Below are 19,028 nucleotides of genomic sequence, written 5' to 3' on the forward strand. Positions count from 1 at the left end.
TTTCTTCTAATTTCTTCCCTTTGCAACTGTCCTCATCTCAACCTGTGAGTGTCCCCACCCTACCCACATCCCACTAAGGGGGGGATTAACGAACAGTTGTGTGATGCTAAGCTGTCTGCCAGGTTAAAAGACAAGAAATCAGGAAAAAGTTAGTGCAAGCAGAAGAAATCCACACAAGGAAAAAAAGGCAGATCTGTAAGAACTCACTACCTACCAGTTACCAATTAACGCAGTCCACTCAATTCACTAATATACACAGTACAAATCTGCAAGAAGCTCAAGTTGTGCACTTATTTTGCAAATGCCTTTAGCTACAGCCATATTAAACAGATGTTTTGACTTTCTGGATGCAATACAAGAGATTTACCTACCCTTTTTGTGTTATGCTTATAGGGTACTTCAAAAGAACATTAAAGATGCATGTTCTTAGTTATAACTTGTTACTTTTACTGGCATATGCCACAAAATGTACAATTCCCAGATGGGGATAAAAAATTAAAGAGTTTCCTACGGGTGAGAAATTGCAAACACAAACAGCTCAACATGATCTAATGGAAGAGAAAATAAATGGCGCTCGTAAGGCCTGGGCTATGCATTTCACTATGATAAGCCTTCTCAGCATGCTGGTAAGAACAATTCATATCTAGCACCACCATTTCAAACATACCAAACAATCAGCTCGCTCACCAGATGGTCTTATTGGTAACACTTGGTCAAATAAACATAAAATATGCACTCTACATAGATATCTTCTGTTTTTATCTCTTCTGTTGGTGTTGAGACTCTTCAATGAGAGCTACACATAGGCACTTGAGTTTCTCTTATAGCTACAGCATAAAGCCACAAATACATCCCAGGGCAATCAAGCCAACTAGAACATTAAGCCAAAATGAAATCTACACTTGCAAAGAAACAATTACCTTTATCAATAAACTGGCATCATAGCTGTAACAGCCTGAGTAGGCTGCTTAGGTACTTCAGGTCACAAAGGAGAGGGTCCTGATACTTAAAAAAAAAAAACTCTAGCTTCATGTGTACACAGAGTTCAACTCTGTACAATTAAAAACCACTTACACAGAAGATAATTATATCAAACTAACAATGCCATTAAAACAGTAGTTTGAGAAAAAAAACATGGTGAACGGATGGTATGGAAACACTTAAGGAAACATCTTTAGTAAGACAGAAGACTGAGTACAGAAAAAGGTTAACAGCTTTTTTTTTTTTTAAAGTCAATTTATGCTATCAGAACATTGGTACAGTTCTGCATAAAGTTGCTCCAAAACCTGCAATTAATTCTATTCCCCAAGCCCACCACACATTTTCTTTGTTAGTAAGACTCCATCCTGAACACTCCTGAAAAGCTGTTCTCTGGACATTTTTACACTGCATTTTATAGCCTTATTCCCTTAAGCATCCACAGATCTGTAGCAACTCAGTCCTCTTGTCATTGCACATTTCACTGACCTTACTTCTCCTGCATGTGTCTTTCTAAACCCTCCGAAAATGTGAAACAGGACATGCCATTCTGTTCAGGCTCTTACACACACTGCCCACTGAAGAGGTGTAATTTCCTTTTTGTTTCAAGAGATGGAGGTGTTAGGATAGTAGAAAAGCAGACTGGGACCCAACATACAAGACTAAATACAGCTCCCAGTTCTACCCTTTCAAAATCACAGTTAGGAACTAGTACCGAAAATGAAAGTTTGTTACTACAGACTTGTAGTAGCTTGTATTCTTATACAGGATAATGAATCTTCAATACTTTCAATAAATATTATGCTGTATGTCTTTCTCAAAGCAACTTAAAATTACTTTGGGAAGCAAAATCAGAATAAAAAATTTATTTTTAATTGTTTCAAAATACATGACTAAAATCTACATAATTATTATTAAAATATGCTTACAAGTATTCTTTGATTAACAGTTTGCATCACAAAGTTAGGCATATTTTAAATGCAGTATTTCCTCACAATTTTAAGATACAGGCATTGCTAAAATTTTTCCAGTAAAAAAAGCATACTCCTCTGAGCAGCCAATATAGCTAACTACATTTTTGCATCTTAAGTTACACACAGGAATTTTAGGATTCTCTTAATTACTTTCCCAAAACTAATAGTGATGCTTCAAGACTGAAGGTACATAAACTGTCATTAGTGAACATAACGACATTGATTAGGTAGTCTGAAGAGAACCAGGACTTAAAGGGCTTCATTTGAGTTACATCTTGATGTCTTCTGTTCCACTGATTAAGAGCTCAGTTTTAAAATACTACCTCTTGGACAAGGAACTGCTTCAACTTTTAAAATAAGAGGCAACTGGTCGATGTTAGTAACTTAAATTGTGGTTTAAGAAAAACTAAGTCTAACATGCAACAAACTGTACCTTAAAGCTCAGAAGAAAATCCACATGTATCAAACAAACCAGGAGTGTTTTTGCCATATAAACTCTTTTAAATTAGCATTCCAGTTAGTTAGCAGGGGAAGCATGCAAACTAGTAATAAAACCTGGAAATGTTTCAACTCTTACAACTTTCAACTTCAAACTTCAAGCAAAACTAACTATTGGAACAGGTAAAATGGGAACACAAACATCAACTTGAAGCAACTTTCTGTAAGAGGTTACACTACTTTACTGAACATCTTACTAAACTGAACTGTAGGAACATCAAGGTAACAAGTTTAAGCTCTTCAAAGTCTTTGGTATCAAACACTTTTGAGTACTGCTCTTCCTTTTCTGAAGTGATGCGCCCGTCTCTCCTGGAATGGAAGAGAGAAAAAAACATGTTTCTAGATAACAGTTAAAATGAAGCAATTCAAGTTTCACAAGTATCTCAAGACATTCTGTACACTATTTACTGCCCTCTGAAAGTGTCCAACACAGCTTCTGTATTTCTGCTTCAGAGTACAGATGCCTAGTTCACGTCAGTCCTTTTAAAAGAAAGCAGCAGCAAAATCTTAAATGAAACATTAAGACCCTAATACATAATAAGTTGAAGACCACTGAATATAATCAGAAATTCTATCAAGACTGAATATATGTAGCAAAGCTTCACTCATACATGATGACCAGGTAATGTCCTGGACTACAACTTATTGGTTAAAATGTAGACAATTCACATGAAGTATAAAAAACCATCTACAGTGGGTATTGAACTGGGGGAAGATAACCAACATTTGAACTCAATATCCTCTAAACAAGGGAGTATAACTTGCTCTCCTTTCAGCAGTTTCTTTGAGGAATTATTTGCCAGTCTTAAGCTCTGAACATCCAAGAGTTCACTGTTGGGCAGATTTAATGCAGTCTTGTATCAATTCACTTAAATCCACTGAATCCCATCTCAGCACTTATTTCTAGTATTAACCAATTGAGAGCCAGCTATTCAAAAACATCTGAGCATGCACAAAAAAGAAATCAAATGGAAGTACGGAAATATATCCCTTTGCCTTTATTGCACCCTGTATGTTGAAAATTTTAAGCTGGTTTTAGGGGTAAGTTTGCTTTCACCACATACCTTAAAGTAGTCTTCTTGTGATACAAAGGTGTTCCTCAGACGATTCTCAGGATTAAACAGACAGGACACTACTGTCTGTATGCTCCTGTCCACAGACTTCTGAAATACAGTTATAGATGCATCTACAACACTGATTTTATCAGTTGCCCACTTGTGCAGGTCTCACAAGGTTTATTCTGCATTCAGGATTCCTCTCAGTTCTCTTTTCCTGAGCTCTTCCTTTGAATGCTGTTAACTAGTATTATTGCCCTGAGTTATTCATAATGGAAGTTTTTAACAGTGGCATGCCAGTTGCTGTGGAAGAGGCTGACACACCAGAAAAATTAAGTCCCTTTCAGAAAATGGAATTTAGAGACACTGTTGGCCAAATAGAGGTAGCTTTCCGCACAAGAAAGCGGAGATGGGAGTAAAAGACTTCGCCTATTCAAATACTCTGAGACTCAAATCTGTGTAAGAAAGGAAGAACTGCAACCCAACACTCCTCCTTAGGTATCTGCAATTTTCCCGTAATTCCCAGCAGATTAAGTCAAACCTGGTCACTTCGATGTATTCTACACATCCCTCCATTCTACAGACTAGTACTAATAGTTTCAGTAAAGCAGGAGAGGCTTCTAAAGTTGTATTCAGGAATCAGTGGATTAAACAGGTTGAAGTGGTGACTGTAACCTTCATTTCTAAGAAATGCTCCAGAGGACCTCTGCACCAAGCCATGTAACCCCTTACCTGCAAATACCTGGGAACATGACTTACACATCAACAAGTTCTAAGAACGTAAAGAACTTACCTTTTGGGGACTGTTACTAGACGACTGTGTGGGCTCTGGAACAACACATTCTGTCTGTACAAATTCTGGATCCTCACTGTAGTGATAATTGACTGAAGTATAAACCTGCATATTTTTAAAGGCAGTATTTCAGCAACACTAGAAGAACATGCATAGCTGTGTTGTCATTGGTTCTCACCTATCCACAAGCTATGTCAACTTTACCCTTTCGATACTTTACAAGTGAGGGGAAACAGTATATGCTGACCTATTTTATGAAGACATTTTTAATCTCTTTCACAAAAGGGTCTATTCTAATAAATGTCTTTCCTCCCCAGTGTAATCACTTGAGAGTTGCTCCCCAAGCTGCTTCTTCCATGTATGGGTTTTGTTGTCAGGTGTATTGAGCAATGAACGCATTTACTGAAGATACTGAAAATTCAAGAAAACCAGCAGGTAACTTTAAGATATTCATCAGTAATCAAACAGAAAAGGAAAAAGGAAAATATCTACTACTATTGCCCTTCCAAGAAGCTGTTTTCCTCTATACTTTAACTCAGCTCCTTGCTTGTATGGAGGTTCCTTGTAAAAAAAAAAAAAAAGTCTAGAAACCCACAAGCACTTTTACAACTTCTTCAAAACTCCCCTCTTCCCACTGTTTATAATGTGATGTCGCAAGCAGCAACCTAGTATAGTCTTACTACAAGAACCAAGAGAATGGCGAAGCAGTTACCATTCATGGAATCATCCTTCCAGAATGACTAAGTAGCCTTTAAAGCTATTTTTAACAGGATCTTAACAGCAACAGGGTTAACCATTCTTACTTTTTAGGGACTCTTTCCCTGGAAGACAGATTTACCCAGCCTTGGCAATTGTTTTCAGTTTCTTGCAGCATCATTCTTAAGGATGTTACTTGTAATTATACTCAGGAGGCACCACAAGGCATACTAGTTGACATTCCCCAAATTCATTCAACACTTAATTGTAATTTCAGGCTGATACCATGATATAAGGAAGCCTGTATCAGTAGCAGACTACTTCTGAGCAACATCCCTAACCATGAAAGTGAGCATCTATCTGACCTCACCACAACTACCGCATTCCACATATGATCGGAAATGGTCATTATCCACCAAACAGATAGGTGTAACCATTGGACTGAAGGCTGAAGTTTCCTACCACTTCATGTGGGTGTTCTCTTTTGAGTCTGTAAAAATATTTACAGATGCTTAACCAAGTTCTAGACTAGCTGTTCGCTCACATAATCAAGCAGAAAAGTCTACAGGAAATGATTATGCACACCTGCTATAAAAACTCTTTGGATTGCTATCATATTAATTGTTAACTCTTGGGTTTGGGGTAGTCCTGTGTGGAGCCAGGGATTGGACTCAGACTCTTGCCCCTTCCAACTTGGGATATTCTGTGATTCTGCAGCACAGATGTTTCATATTCCTCAGATTCAACAAACATTATTTCAGACCAACAGGGTAAAACCAGTATTTCAGCTACTTCTAAGTTCTTTCTGGTCTGTTTCTGACCCCATTAAAGCAAAGATACACCCTCACTAACAGGAATATGGACTTCCCACAAAAAAAGGCTGCTTTGCTGCTGAGAAGCTGAAAACAAAGCTTAGTATGCATGATTTGAAGTGGGCAGGAATAAAATCTAAGAGACAATTGTCTAACAAGCGCAGGCAGCAATATCTGTACAAAGTTCCATTTTCTACATTGCTCCTCACCACCCCCACTTACCTTGTATACAGTCTATACAGATCTACTGGGAATTACCTTGGAAGTTACTAGCTCTTAATAAGACAATGCTAAAAATAAAATACAGTATTATACCTGAGGAACACAATAATACATAAATGCTTAAGTTCCAATGACAATCCTGTTAAAGAAATACTGTGTAATTTTCCTCTTCTAAATGCTACTTACTTGAAGTCACAAAAAACAAATAATTTCTTTAGAAGCCATCTGCACAATCTACAGGCTGTAGCATCCTGGCCAACAGTTTGGAAGCTCTTGAGCCAAAAAACAATATTGTGAAAATGAATATTTTTAAGTCTTACAAATTTTCAAAAAATTCAGAATAAGCAGCAATATTTCATAGATCTTAAAAATAGATTGTATATCAGTGTTATTTCTCGTTTTTTTTTTTTTCCACAAAGAAAAAATTATGTCCCATACTAAAATTCCGGGTTTCTGTGACCAGAATGTATGTAGTAAACCATAAAACCAGTAGTTCTGTTCTGCCATACATCTCCTAAGCAGATACTGTGTCAGCAGAAGGTTCTGAACAACTATCTAATGTCAGCCACTACAGATCTGCATAGACCAGATTCCACGAAGATCTGGAAAACAACATGACATTTTAAGTATGAAGCTGGCAAAATACTGTGTTAATTGTAGACTTACCGGAGGCATAATATAATTTCTTTGCTCCCCAGGAACCCATTGTGGTTGAACCTTAAACAAGAATTAAGGAACAGTCAACTTTTACCTATTAGTTTCCTAGTAGGTAATATAGTAGAGTAACCACTCAATAACAGCATACACACACATTTCACATCTTGATTTTTAATCCAATGTTAACTAACAGTCTGTAAGGCATCAAGAATATGAACATCATTCTTTCATAAACTTATTGCCACTGCAGACTTTGGCACAACCATGGAAAGAACCACAAACCACAATGTGCTTCAACAACAGATCATGGATAGTAAAAAAAGAAAAAAAAAATCAGATAATACACATGGCACCTGTATATTGAGTACAGGGTAAATGCCCATTCCTGGACAATCGCTCTCTGCTGTTAGTGTATTTGGCATTAAGATTGAAGTCTTACCATCTGAATTAATCATTCTTTAGAATCGAATCTTGCCACTGTTCAATACGATCAGCACTCATTTAATGACATGAAAAAGATCTGTTTAATTCCTGTAAAAGTTTTTTTTTTTTTCCAAATCATCTATAGCATTTAAGATTCCCAACAATCCTTCTGCTCCAACTTTAAGAATTACATACCTGATAGTTGTAAGCTGGCTGATATCCTACAGGAACTTGCTGCTGTATCAATAAAGCTGGGGAACTGTATGGATATGTCTGCAAATAGATTTTTTTTCAAAAAAACAAATTTGAAGCAAGATAAAAGTGGGATATTTATAAACATGTTTATGAAACTGGTGAAAAATATGTAGTCACTTAAATTCCTGTTTCAGATTAGCTTCTTTTTTAATGCACTCCATGCATTACAAGAATCCTATACGAGTCAGACTCTGAAGTGTATTATATAGCTAAAACTCCTAGATCTGTGTGTACCTGATCTTAAGTCACTTGAGAAATATAACTATTCCCATAAATTTTCTAAAGCAGACCTGAAACAGACCATTATTTCATGGCAGTTGAACTACATCCTGAAGATCAGTTTCTTAGAGCCAAAGGCAAGTATTAGAACTCAGACAACTTCCCAGCATTTCTTTGCTGCAAATATTTTGACAAAATGTTAACCTGAAACCTTATCAGCTTCTTCAGGGAATAGTTAAAGGTACATTCCAGCACTTAAGAGAATTAATTCCTCCTACACTGTTTCACTTCACCAAGCCTAGAGAATAGGCAGAAGCGCTAATATCAAGTTCTGACTTGAAGTGTATTTGCAAGTCATTACAGCTTGTGCATTCTTAATCCTTTCACAGAAAACATACGGAACAGAATCCATCAGCTTGTAATTAATATTGCCCCATTACATTGCCACACAATACAGGGTTAATAAGTGGTGAGACCATAACCTGGAACACCTCCTACTTATATTTTCAGTACAGTACTCAGTCTGCCTACACCTCAGTAGGAATGCTTATCCCTTATCCTAAAGGGCCAATGAAGTGATGTCCTGTAGACATTGTGTTATGGCATCTGCTGTGACCAGCACGAGCATCCTTAACAAATACAGAAGTTCTAAAACAAGAATTTATTTGTCAAGGAGGAAGATTACCACAGCCATTTTCTGGTTCCGTAAGTGAAAAAAAATGCATTTTAAGGCTTGCAGTTTATTTTGAGTGAAGGAAGCAATACAGTAAGTATCTGGAAGCATTTGGTTTGTGAAGTTGATCCGTGACAAGTAAGACTACTGAAGAACTGTTAATTCGCTCCTGTACCCTCACCAGTTATTTTCAAAATAAAGTGTGTAAACTCCCTGTATTTTGTTTCACGACGAGATTGCTTCACTGAGTAAGTTATTTTCAGGGCTGTTAGCATTCTCTTAAAGCAATCTTAAGTTAGGAGCTACTTCACTAGGAAAGGCAATACAAAAATGAGCAGGTAGGAGAAGATTGGCAACTCAATACATATTCCAGAAGTCAGTATGTTTACATTTTCAAAAACACTTCACTTAAACACGATTCCAAATCAATGGCATGAATAGTCTTACCTGTACATACTGAGTTAGGGGGCTCACCACAGCTGGAGGCTGCACGTAGGTCTCTGTACTTTGGTTACCCCATACACTATGGAACTGTGGTGCAGGAGGATTGAAAACTAATGGTCTCGGTTGCACATAGGAACCTTGTTTTAATGCAAAGAAAAACAAAGCATTAAGACATCTTATTGAGTATTTCATTGGTCAATTTGAATTCAAGTTTAACCATTTTGACTCAGATTCAGCTCTATTAATTGTATTACAACTTCAGATAACATTACAGGTTGTGCTGTGAACTTGAGTTCATTCTTATCATCCAAACTGTACATAAACAGTGATGCCATAAAATTCAGAACTGAATTTTAATTGTAATGTATACACTGCATCAGATTAAGAAAAATACAATTCTTGCAAATCCTTTATTATATAATTAAGAAAAACTAAACTTGTAATCTAACTTCATATATACTTACACAAATTTTGTTGTTTTCTAATTGCTGGTCCCAGTTTGAGCTTTTTGCCATGGAAGTTGATTTGTGACTGAAAAATAAGTTATTCCATAAGCTAGGGATTCAGTGAGGTGGTTGGTTGAATTTTAAAGAGACTACTTCTACTCGACAGTATCAGCAATTCACACACAGGCTCAAAAAGCCTCCATTCTCCTCTTCCCCTTCAACAGCTTACACCTTTTATCTTTAATTCCCTGCAGTCCTCTCACCACACCCATATGTCTACTCACAGACTTCCCAAGCCCACTATTCTGCTACCTACTACTTTGAAGATATGCATTAGTAAATTCCAGCCTTCATTTGGTTTTACACACAGTAAGTACATTGAGGCAAAATAAAACAGAGCCTAGGTTCTCTGGAAACCTATTTACATGGCCACTTACCTTCCTTCCCACAAACCTTCACTTTCACATTAAGAGCTGTTCTCCTAATATTAAAGGAAATAGGCTAAGCACTGCTGTTTACTTGCACTTGACCATAGGAAGCTTTCACATGTTCCTGCAGAACATCCTTCATACTGCTTTAAGACTATTTTGCCAAGAGCATCTATGCAGCACACAGACTAATCACTAGTGGAAATGAAGTATGGTTTACACGCTCCTCAAGTACCTGAGCCCAGAAATACCAGCTTTTGAAAGGCTTTCAGAAAACATAGCTGGAAGCACTCCTCAGTAGTCAGCCAACACTTGGAGACATGCAACTTCTCATTCTGTAGGTTCTGTCCAAATGCTAGCTCACACTGAAGGCAGGATTTCAGACATTCAATGATTAGTACTGTTTTGCCAGCACATCATCTTGGATTACAGTGACAGTTGCAAGCAGCTTCCCTTCCCCCAGAAGTCTGTATTCTTCAATGAAACTGCTTGGCTTGAAGCCACACATTCCCTGGTGGGTGCAGACTGAAATGGCCTTACATCATCCCTACACTTTGAAGTCTATTTGGACTGACTGTGGAAAAGGACCTGTACAATTTCACCCCTTCCATGAGATTGTGGTTTATGGTTTAAGTCTGACATACAGAAAGCTGCTTTAGTCCATGGCTTTATGCAGATTGTTTATTCAAGCGCTCATGAACTTCTTTACATGGTACTTTCAAAGGAGAACCCACCTCAGGTGGTTCTCCTTTATCTTCTTTGCCAAAACAGTGACAAGCAGCATTTACCTATGGAGGTGTGAGCAGCACACGCTACTTAAAACAGGAACTCAGTTATAGTTCAGAGGCTACTCTGACATAGTATCATTAAATGCTTTGACAGTAATGAAAGAATTGTTTCTCTCCAATTAACAGTCTAATTACCAAACACCAAAGTCAGTATTAGGTGCAGATACAGAGAATTTAGACAAACCATCTCATGCAATACTAAGGATTTGCCTGCTTCAGAGGAAAACAGTTCGTAATTTACCTAACACCACACTAATCTTTTTCTCCAATTTCTGTCTTTATTTCATTGTTGGTTGTAAGAATAATCAAAACAGGACTCTTTCTATCTCACTTATTCTGCCTATCTGATCATCTCCTCATAATGACATCTAGAATAACACAAGTCATTGGTAGGAAAAAGAGGGGAAGTGTTCCGAATCAGTAGTGTTATCAAACTTGTTTCAGTTTTTTTTTGTTTTGTTTTTAAACTCCTGCAGTCCTAGTCCTGTTGTGCTTAGAACCCTGCACCCCCCTTTCAACCTAAGCTAAGGAAGCTCTTGGAACACAGATCTCCCCCTCAAAGCAGGAGGTTCCACACTGCACACGGGTACAGGTTCACCATGGACCACAGCAGTTATAGATGGAATTGGCTCTGAATCAGAACAGTTCAGATACTGCCAGGTCACACAAAAGTAGGGAGCAGGGCATAAATACAGGTATCCAGAGCATTTCTAATCACATAGAAGCTCTGCTGCGTTCATTCACATAAAGCAAGGAGAGCAGTCTGTACAGATAAGGCCCACAAAGGTTTATCAAGGTGATCTGTGCACATGCCTTCAAGCTCCTAAAGTGTTCACTCCTCCCCTTTCATCATTCACTCCAGGAGTCAACATCTATAAATCGCTATCTGTACATGCTTCCTAGTGACAGGGCAGTAACAGTTATTTGTACAGCTTGTACACCTGAAATTTGCACCAAATAAAACCAACCACCAGCCTCTGGGTTTTCTTAGACCTTGGTTAAAGTCTCATCAGTGAGTACTGTGAATAGAGTTGCACTGAAGGCTCTGAGACTTAGTGAAGTGCACACAGAACATCAGCAACATAAATGACCCAAATGATAATACTATTCAAGAGGCCTCTGCAGAGGCTGCTGCCTCAAGAGCAAGCATTCTACACCAATCTAAAATAAATGTAACCCATGTTAAAAGCTAGGGAGTATTCTCAGGAAGTCAGCTGTTTGATACAGCAGTATTTTTGTCATCACACCATGGAAGTTAAAGAACAGTAAGCTTCAGAAGTCTGTTAGTGAGAATTAAGAATGTCCTGTTGGAGTTTCACTGACTTTCCCTTTGGACAAAGGTGTTCTCTCTTCACCCTGAGGAGCTGTATAGCCACCAAACACAGCTGAACTTGTCACTGAAAACTCCATCTGTGCCTGGCATACTTATCAGGGGTTGTCCCTACGATCCACTTCCCTGTCTGATAGCTTCAGAAACCTTAATAAGAAGTTGCTCAGCCTTCATGGACAAGGGAATTTTCTGAAGTAAAAATTCCAGCAAAACAAAACACTGAAATGTTATTTTCAGTTATTGCACTCAGGTTGGAAAGGGAGATGGGAACAAAGCTTTACCAGTTGTTTAGGACCTACTAAAATCTACCAGAACCACATGAAAGTTTTACCTTAGAAGTGCTGACTAGCTTAACTATTGTAAGCTTTTAAATATTTCTCCAATACTAAGATCTAAGCACAGACGGGCTGTAACAGTTCTATCCCTTTATCTCCTGCACAAACTACAGGGAAGCCATGACGTGTTAGCAGTTGAATCTCATAGCCTAGCAGGCTTAGAAAATATTTGCACACCAGGTAAAGCCCAAATGCATGAATACTGTAAAAGAAAATCATTCTTCAACTGCTGAGACTGCAATAAGAAACTAATGCTGTGTTTCCTGTATTACTGTTATTCCCAATGAAGCTCACAGATCTGTGTGTTTGTCGTAAGTAGAGTTTTATGATAATCATCCAATAAAGAAAGCAAGCAGCTGAAAAACATGAGGCTTTCAACGTATATAAGCAAATAAGAATGACTAGGAAGAAAATGATATGAGACTTCAAATCACACCAAGGCTAGAGAACTACATTCATTTTCTTTCTGACATATATTTAAGACCATACTGCATCGGCAACAGATGTTTTAACAAGTTTACTTTTGGGGCAGCTCAATCTTCCCTTGCCCTAATTTACTCTATGGGGTAGATGAGGTAGATGACTGTTTCCCCTTCATACAGAAGCTTCTTCATACAATTTAGATATAAGGAGCTTACTTCTACTATTTTCTGAACATCCACATTGTCCAGGAATGACACAAATCCATACCTGAAAGCAAAAACAGGTAATTCAATAACCAGCAGCTAAAACATATCTGAGTCTAACTTACTTGAACAAAACCAGTTAAAAGCATTAACTATATGCCAGGTTCATTAAGTATCTTCCAAAATATCAGGTAGGGCATTAATGTTCAATAACTCAACATGAAAAGTGCATTTACTGCTGACTAACAGCATACGCTACTGGGCCAAGTGAAAGGAATTAAGTGATAGTTTCTGTAACACTATGAAGTCAATTTAAAGGTTATTCTCCCATTTCAGTTACTCAAATGAATGCTGTTGTTGACAACAACAAGTGTTAATTTTCTGCTAACATCAGAAAGTGAAAAGCTTCTTTAATTATTGATGTATCAAATTTTGTATTTAGTGCAGAGGTTTGGATGAAAGGAGGCACTACAGGGACAGTGACACCAGTGGGGGACATGATTCCAAAAAGAGGCTTTTGGTTTATTTCACTAATTTATTCCTCCCTAGTTTATATCAAGCCTGTAATATGGAAATAGTTACAGAGAATTATAGGAAGAGTAGTGTCAGCCAATGGAATACACCAATTCATGATCAATAATCTGGACATAACCGCGCTAACTACACTTTGGAATACTCAAAGTCCCTTGCTAATTGTCATTGACAACAGTATTTTCAGCTCATTCATTACTACGTATCATATATAGTATATATACTACTACATATATGTAGTAGAAAGACATGCAACTTTTTGCAATCCGCTCATAGAATCAGAAGATAATTGAGTGGTAAGGACCCTCCAGAAGAAGTTTCCCTCTCAAAGCAGGAGTAACTTCAAAGCTGTGAGAGCTTCCCAAGAACTCAACCAGGTAGGGTCCTAAGCATCCTCACTTTAAAGCTATTTAAGACAGACCACTAAGTTTTTCCGTACATCTGGTCAGAATCCCCCTTGCTCTAAGCTTCTACCATCTCTTCATTTCACCCTTCACCTGAAGGAGTTTGGTTCTTTAACTTATGCCTGAGCACCCAAAGAGTGCAGCAAGATTGCCCAGAAGAAGTCTACCCCTTCTCTCGTCAGTGCAGCATCACCACAGCCAACTCTCTCCAGATTGTTGTTTAACTACTACAGTCAGACGAAGCAGAACTTCATCCTGTGAAAGAACAGCCTGCACAAGCATTCTGTGAGCTTCATGATTTCCTCCCATTTGTTAAATGACAGTAAGACTATTTTCCCTGTACTGATAGGCTGGAGACAAATCTGACTATCCTTAAGTATAAGACAATACAGATTTAGGGTCAATCTAGATTTACATTTTACTGCTTTGTAATTCACTGCAACAGAAAACTACAGCTAGTGTTAAAAAGGCTTAAGCATTTCATGTGTGTTGCTAAGTATCTGCTCACATTATCCATTAGAATTACACCCACATATGTAGGAACTATCCACATTCTACTCACCCTTTAGAAACACCAGTCCTGTCAGTGATTATTTTCACCTCTTTCACAGTACCGTATCGTTCAAAGTAACTCCGAATTTCTGCTTCATTCATCTAAAAGAAACAAAGTCTTGAACTCCTACAGACATATTCAATTGTTTAGGTTTAAAGCAGGAAGTACCGTTTTTAAAATCCATCTGTTCTCAGAAAATAAGCTTATTTGCCTGTTTCAGAATTATGATACTGAAGTTCTGTAAGATTATTAGAAGACATGCGTAAAAAAAAAAATCTTTAGTGAGAAGGGAATAGGAATTTAACTCTTGGAGTTGAACTAAAGTGAATTATACACATTTAAAAATTAAAAGTATATAAATACCCTTATATCGATTCCACCAACAAAGACTGTATTTGGCATGATTTTTCCTTCTGGTAAAACATATCCTTGACAGGTTGTTGACAAATTGGTATTGTCCTCTGAGACACTTGCACACTGCGCTTCTGCACTTGCAGACTGAAAAAAAAAATTAAACAAGTATTTCAGTCAGGTTATAGTACACTTCTAGATAGGGCTGCCACTTCCTATAGATACAGTTTGAGATCACCAATATGAATAGCACCTTTCCAATTACTTAAATGAAGCAGAGTTGTATCTACTGCAAATAGAATATTCATCTTGACAAAAGTTCAAAGCATCTCCAGAGTTTTAAACCTCAACTGTAGACCCAAACCATGCTATATTAAATAGTCTTGCCCAACTAGAAGCTTCATGACCAGTGTTGCCACTACCAGATACGTACAGTGAAAACTACAAAATCATTCATTTCAGAACTTCATAAAAGTCCTTTCAGAAGTAAACAAAACAACGTTAAATTCTTTAGAGACACAATCCACTGTGGATTGATTACGCAACAGAGCAAATCCATCATATTCCTGGTCACAGGTTTCAAATGCTCAAGCTTACAAACTTATGCAAGGCTGTTTCTACAGCCTTGCAGCACAGACACAGGGTTATAAAACAACTTGTCATGAGGAAGGTAACCAGATCTAATGGAATATTCACCATCTCATAAAAAAGATGTAGTGAATTTGACTAAAGAGGAACATGAACAACTACAGATTTGTTACCAAGCACTCTACACCAGAGCAGGATGCAAAGCATTCATTACGCATAGGAAAGAACCGCAAAGAATGTAAAGACTGTTTAACTACAGTTAATGATGTGCTTGGCATACCCAGACTTTACATGTACCCTTTCAGCCTGAAAAGGTGTCACAGCCTTAAAGTTAAGGATTCGTTCAGTGCAGAAGAAAGAATGTACTGAATTACTGTTTATTGAAGGAACTGTTTGTTCAGACAAACGAGCAATTCCATTTCTTGTAATGATGCTACCAAGATGTGTTCCAGACTCTGCCTAAGGTTTGAAGTGCATTTCACAGAAGTATTTACAAGGACTGAAATACAACATGGGCACCTGAAACTTCAGCCCCTCATCTTCTCTCCTGAATGGTTCTAGCCATGCTCTCCCTAGCTACTAGAACAAACTACTCTGACCACCTCAGTGTTACTCATCCCTGTATATTAATCCATTTTAAAACTTTAAGCCTTTCCTAACAACTCCACTGGTGTGGCATTATTCCCATTACAGATATTCAGATCTGTTGATTATGTAGCCATAGTTATTGATGCTTTGAAGCCTAATGACTTGCAATAGCTAGCACCCAATTTTTCAATGGAACAATTTACATGTTCAGTGGAATTGTTTAAACTGCAGCTGCAAGCGATGAGTATACACTTTAATTGGACACCCAGTAAGGGAATGAGAAACTACAAGAACTAAACCATGTGGCACATGATTCAACCAGCAATTAAGCAAAGCCAAAACCAGAATTTGGCCCTTCAGAGGTATGATTTCAGTGACTGAACCAAATTAGCACTACACTATCCCTGGAAGGCAGAGGTGAATCAAACCATCTCTTCTCACTCCTCCAACAAGTTCATCTCTTCTCACTCCTCCAACAAGTTCAACAGTTCCCAGTTCGAATTAAGCTGATGTAACTCCATTTTGCAAAAAGGTTAGCAGTAAGTGAACACTTCTTGACCTTGTTAGTGTTTGGCTATTTTAGACAACCAAATCAGCCTCCTGTGCTATCAGGCAAGCACCAAACCCACCTCAGAACCAGTGGACACAGAAAGTGAAATGGAAGAGACCCAACCTCTTGTGAGAAGCTAAAAGCCATTAATTCAGTTCAATACCATCTCAAAGCTAGACCTTAGAGAGCACTGAGTTCTATCACACCCAAGATACCATCCTCATTATACTCCTACATCACTATGCTTTATACTGCCGAATTCTCAGAAGTTCTGTCTTCCAAGACCTCTGTCTACCCCCCAGCAAATTTGGAGACCACGTCTTCCATTGTTACACAGCAGCACAGGTTGTGTAAGATTATTTCTACTGTTAACAGGAAAAGGGCAGTTCTCCCCCCTTCCTTCTGTACCAGGACAGCTCTTTCTACCATCACCCAAGGAACTGGATCTGACATTTCACAGGAGAACAAGAGTTTTCATAACTACAGAAGTGGATGTGTCTGAAAACTGTTTTTCTGGCATGAAAGCAGCACATGGGCAAGAACAAAGCAAGATGATAGCAGCAGACCACCTCCTTGACTATGCCCACAGCTATAGAGCATTTGAACTGAAGTCTTGAGACCACAATTCTACAGCAACCTTAAGCTGACCTAACCATTGCCTTCTACTGTTCTTTCTTCCTGGATCTGTTTCAGCGACCAGGGCCAAAAGAAAGTATTCACTTTACTGTGTAAATTCTCTAGCAGTCTCAAACAGGGAACAGCTCACAGGCACCCAGGAGAGCCAGGATCACCACAAGAGCGTGGGGTCAGCATTCAGGTACTACTGATAGGCAGTTCAGAGACTGCCTGGGCTGACATGGAAGCACATCATTGTTTTACTATCTTATGTAGCCTTATGTACACAGTTGTACTTTTACACATACTACAGGCAAGGAGTGCTGCTGCTGATTCAGTGTCCGAAGATGAACCCACTTCCAATTCTCAGAACTGGGAGAAGGTTGGAATAGGGCTGAAATTGAGTTAGGCACCCTGAAGTTACAGCATTAGCTGAAGTGACCCAGCCACTCAAAAATACCTCAAGTGGGGATGATCTACTTCATTCATGAGGTACCTTGGAAAGCTAATTTTGCCATGTGGAGAGACTCAGCTGATCCAGTTTTCAGCCTGTTGGAACTCACTTTTTCCCCCCTTTCCCTCACACCAAGGTGAGGTTAACCGATTTATCCTCCATCCTGTGCTAACAGGTAACAGCTGAGGTGGGCTACAAGCATCACTCCCACGTTTAGGGGAGGTAAAACCTTTCCCTTTCGGGCACAGCAGGGCAGCTCCCTGCCGTCAGCCACCCCGATCCCAGCGGAGCGGGGCCGCCTGTTGCCATGGCAGCGCCGGGCACAACATGGCGGCGGGGCCGGCGGGCAGCAGGGGGAGCCCTCGGTCAAGCACTGCGAGCGGAGACAAAAAAAAAAAAAAAAAAAAGAACAAGCCTCGAAAGGCGCCAAGTCGCGCTTTTAGGGTGTCGTCGAAGCGCCTGGGTTACAGTAGCGAGCGCCGTTCTTCGGGTAAAAGCCCGAAAAAAAGGAAAAAAAAAAAATCGCTTGGGAAGTACCAGCTGAGGGTTTCAGCCGCCCGCCCCTCGCGTCTTCCAGCGGTGCTAATTAAGTTCCTCATTAACATACCCCCATGGAGGACACTCAGAACCATTCACTCAGGGCAGGGTTCTCAGCTCCCAGCCGCAGCACTCGCCCGACTGCCCCTCGGCCACCCCGGGGCTCCGCTGCGGGCAGCCCGTCAGCAGCTCCCCCTTCACCGCCTGGCTCCACCACCTTCACCGCCTCCTCCGCCCACACGGCGGGCTGGGTCGCACAGAAGTTTCTCGAAGACGCGAGGGCAGGCAGTAACCCGGCAGGGAAGGAGCCGGTCCCCAGCCGAGGGCGTCGAGCCGAGCCCTAGCGGCAGGACGGCCGCCACAAAATGGTGGCTCCCCGCCGAGCCCTCGCCTGATGGAGGACGCTGCCCTCGCCCCCCAGCACAGCCCCATCTCCTTTCTTCCTTCTAGAATTAACCCCCCGCTTCCTCAGGCTTCAGAACCTTGAGGCTCTGAAAAATGCCGGCCACCTCCTGGGGCTGCGCTACCGCGGCTGAGGGCATCCCCGCGGCTCGGCCCAGCAGGGACAGGACCGGGCGCTCCACCGCCGCCGCCATGCCCCGCCGCGCCTCCCGCACCCCGACAACGGCCGCGGCCCCCCGCTCCTCCCCGGCCGCCCCCCGCCACTCACCATCCTGCACCGGAGCCGAGGCAGCGCCCACACACTTAAAAATAAAAAATAAATAGAAGAAACACCAACGAGGCCGAGGCCTATAACAGAACAAAAATAATAACACCAACTCCTGAGAACGCAAACACCGGATCAACCTTTTTTTTTTTTTTTTTTTTTTTTTTCTTTTCTTTTTAACAGGGGGGAGAAAGGCGCAATTCCCTCAGCGCCCCGCTCTTCCCCTTAAATACCCCCGGGGGGAAGGGGCGGGGAGGGGCCGCCCCCGGCCCGCAGCGGCGCCGGGCTCGTGGGGCCGCAGCGCTGGCGGTGTGAGGGCAGCGCCCGGCCCCGGGTGGGGTTGGGGGTGGTGAGGGAAAGCTGAGGCGTTTTAGCCACATTTTCACCAGCCGGTGTTGTCTGGATGGTCCAAGGTGTTGCCATTACACCCCAGTGCGTGTACTGAAAACCAGCCCGTTCTCTTTTCATTAGTCGCTTAAGGCCTCTAGAAGGAAACCTCTCTGGAAGATCGTCTGTTTCTGTGGCAATAACTGGCTTC

At 40.2% G+C, this 19,028-nt stretch overlaps 1 protein-coding gene across 1 annotated transcript; it reads right to left on the reverse strand.

Moving 5' to 3' along the window:
- Positions 1-2,705: 2,705 nt before the first annotated feature.
- DAZL (deleted in azoospermia like) lies at positions 2,706-18,419 on the reverse strand. The gene is made up of 11 exons (XM_032180678.1): positions 18,351-18,419; positions 14,504-14,638; positions 14,150-14,241; positions 12,665-12,716; positions 9,164-9,230; positions 8,703-8,836; positions 7,304-7,381; positions 6,695-6,745; positions 4,299-4,403; positions 3,515-3,613; positions 2,706-2,759 (listed from the first exon to the last, which is right to left on the reverse strand). The coding sequence occupies exons 1-11, from the start codon at positions 18,417-18,419 to the stop codon at positions 2,706-2,708; spliced, it is 936 nt and encodes a 311-aa protein (XP_032036569.1).
- Between the last annotated feature and the right edge of the window lie 609 nt (positions 18,420-19,028).

The sequence above is a fragment of the Aythya fuligula genome, chromosome 2 (genome assembly GCF_009819795.1).
Source record: "Aythya fuligula isolate bAytFul2 chromosome 2, bAytFul2.pri, whole genome shotgun sequence".
NCBI lineage: Eukaryota > Metazoa > Chordata > Aves > Anseriformes > Anatidae > Aythya > Aythya fuligula.

Excerpts from the sequence above, each read along its gene's own strand:
- DAZL (XM_032180678.1), bottom strand. The coding sequence starts at position 18,419 with ATGGCGGCGGCGGTGGAGCGCCCGGTCCTGTCCCTGCTGGGCCGAGCC. Across the intron at positions 14,242-14,503 it reads TTGGTGGAATCGATATAAGG|ATGAATGAAGCAGAAATTCG; the intron begins GTATTTATATAC and ends TGTTTCTTTTAG. Across the intron at positions 12,717-14,149 it reads AGGACTGGTGTTTCTAAAGG|GTATGGATTTGTGTCATTCC; the intron begins GTGAGTAGAATG and ends TTTTGCTTTCAG.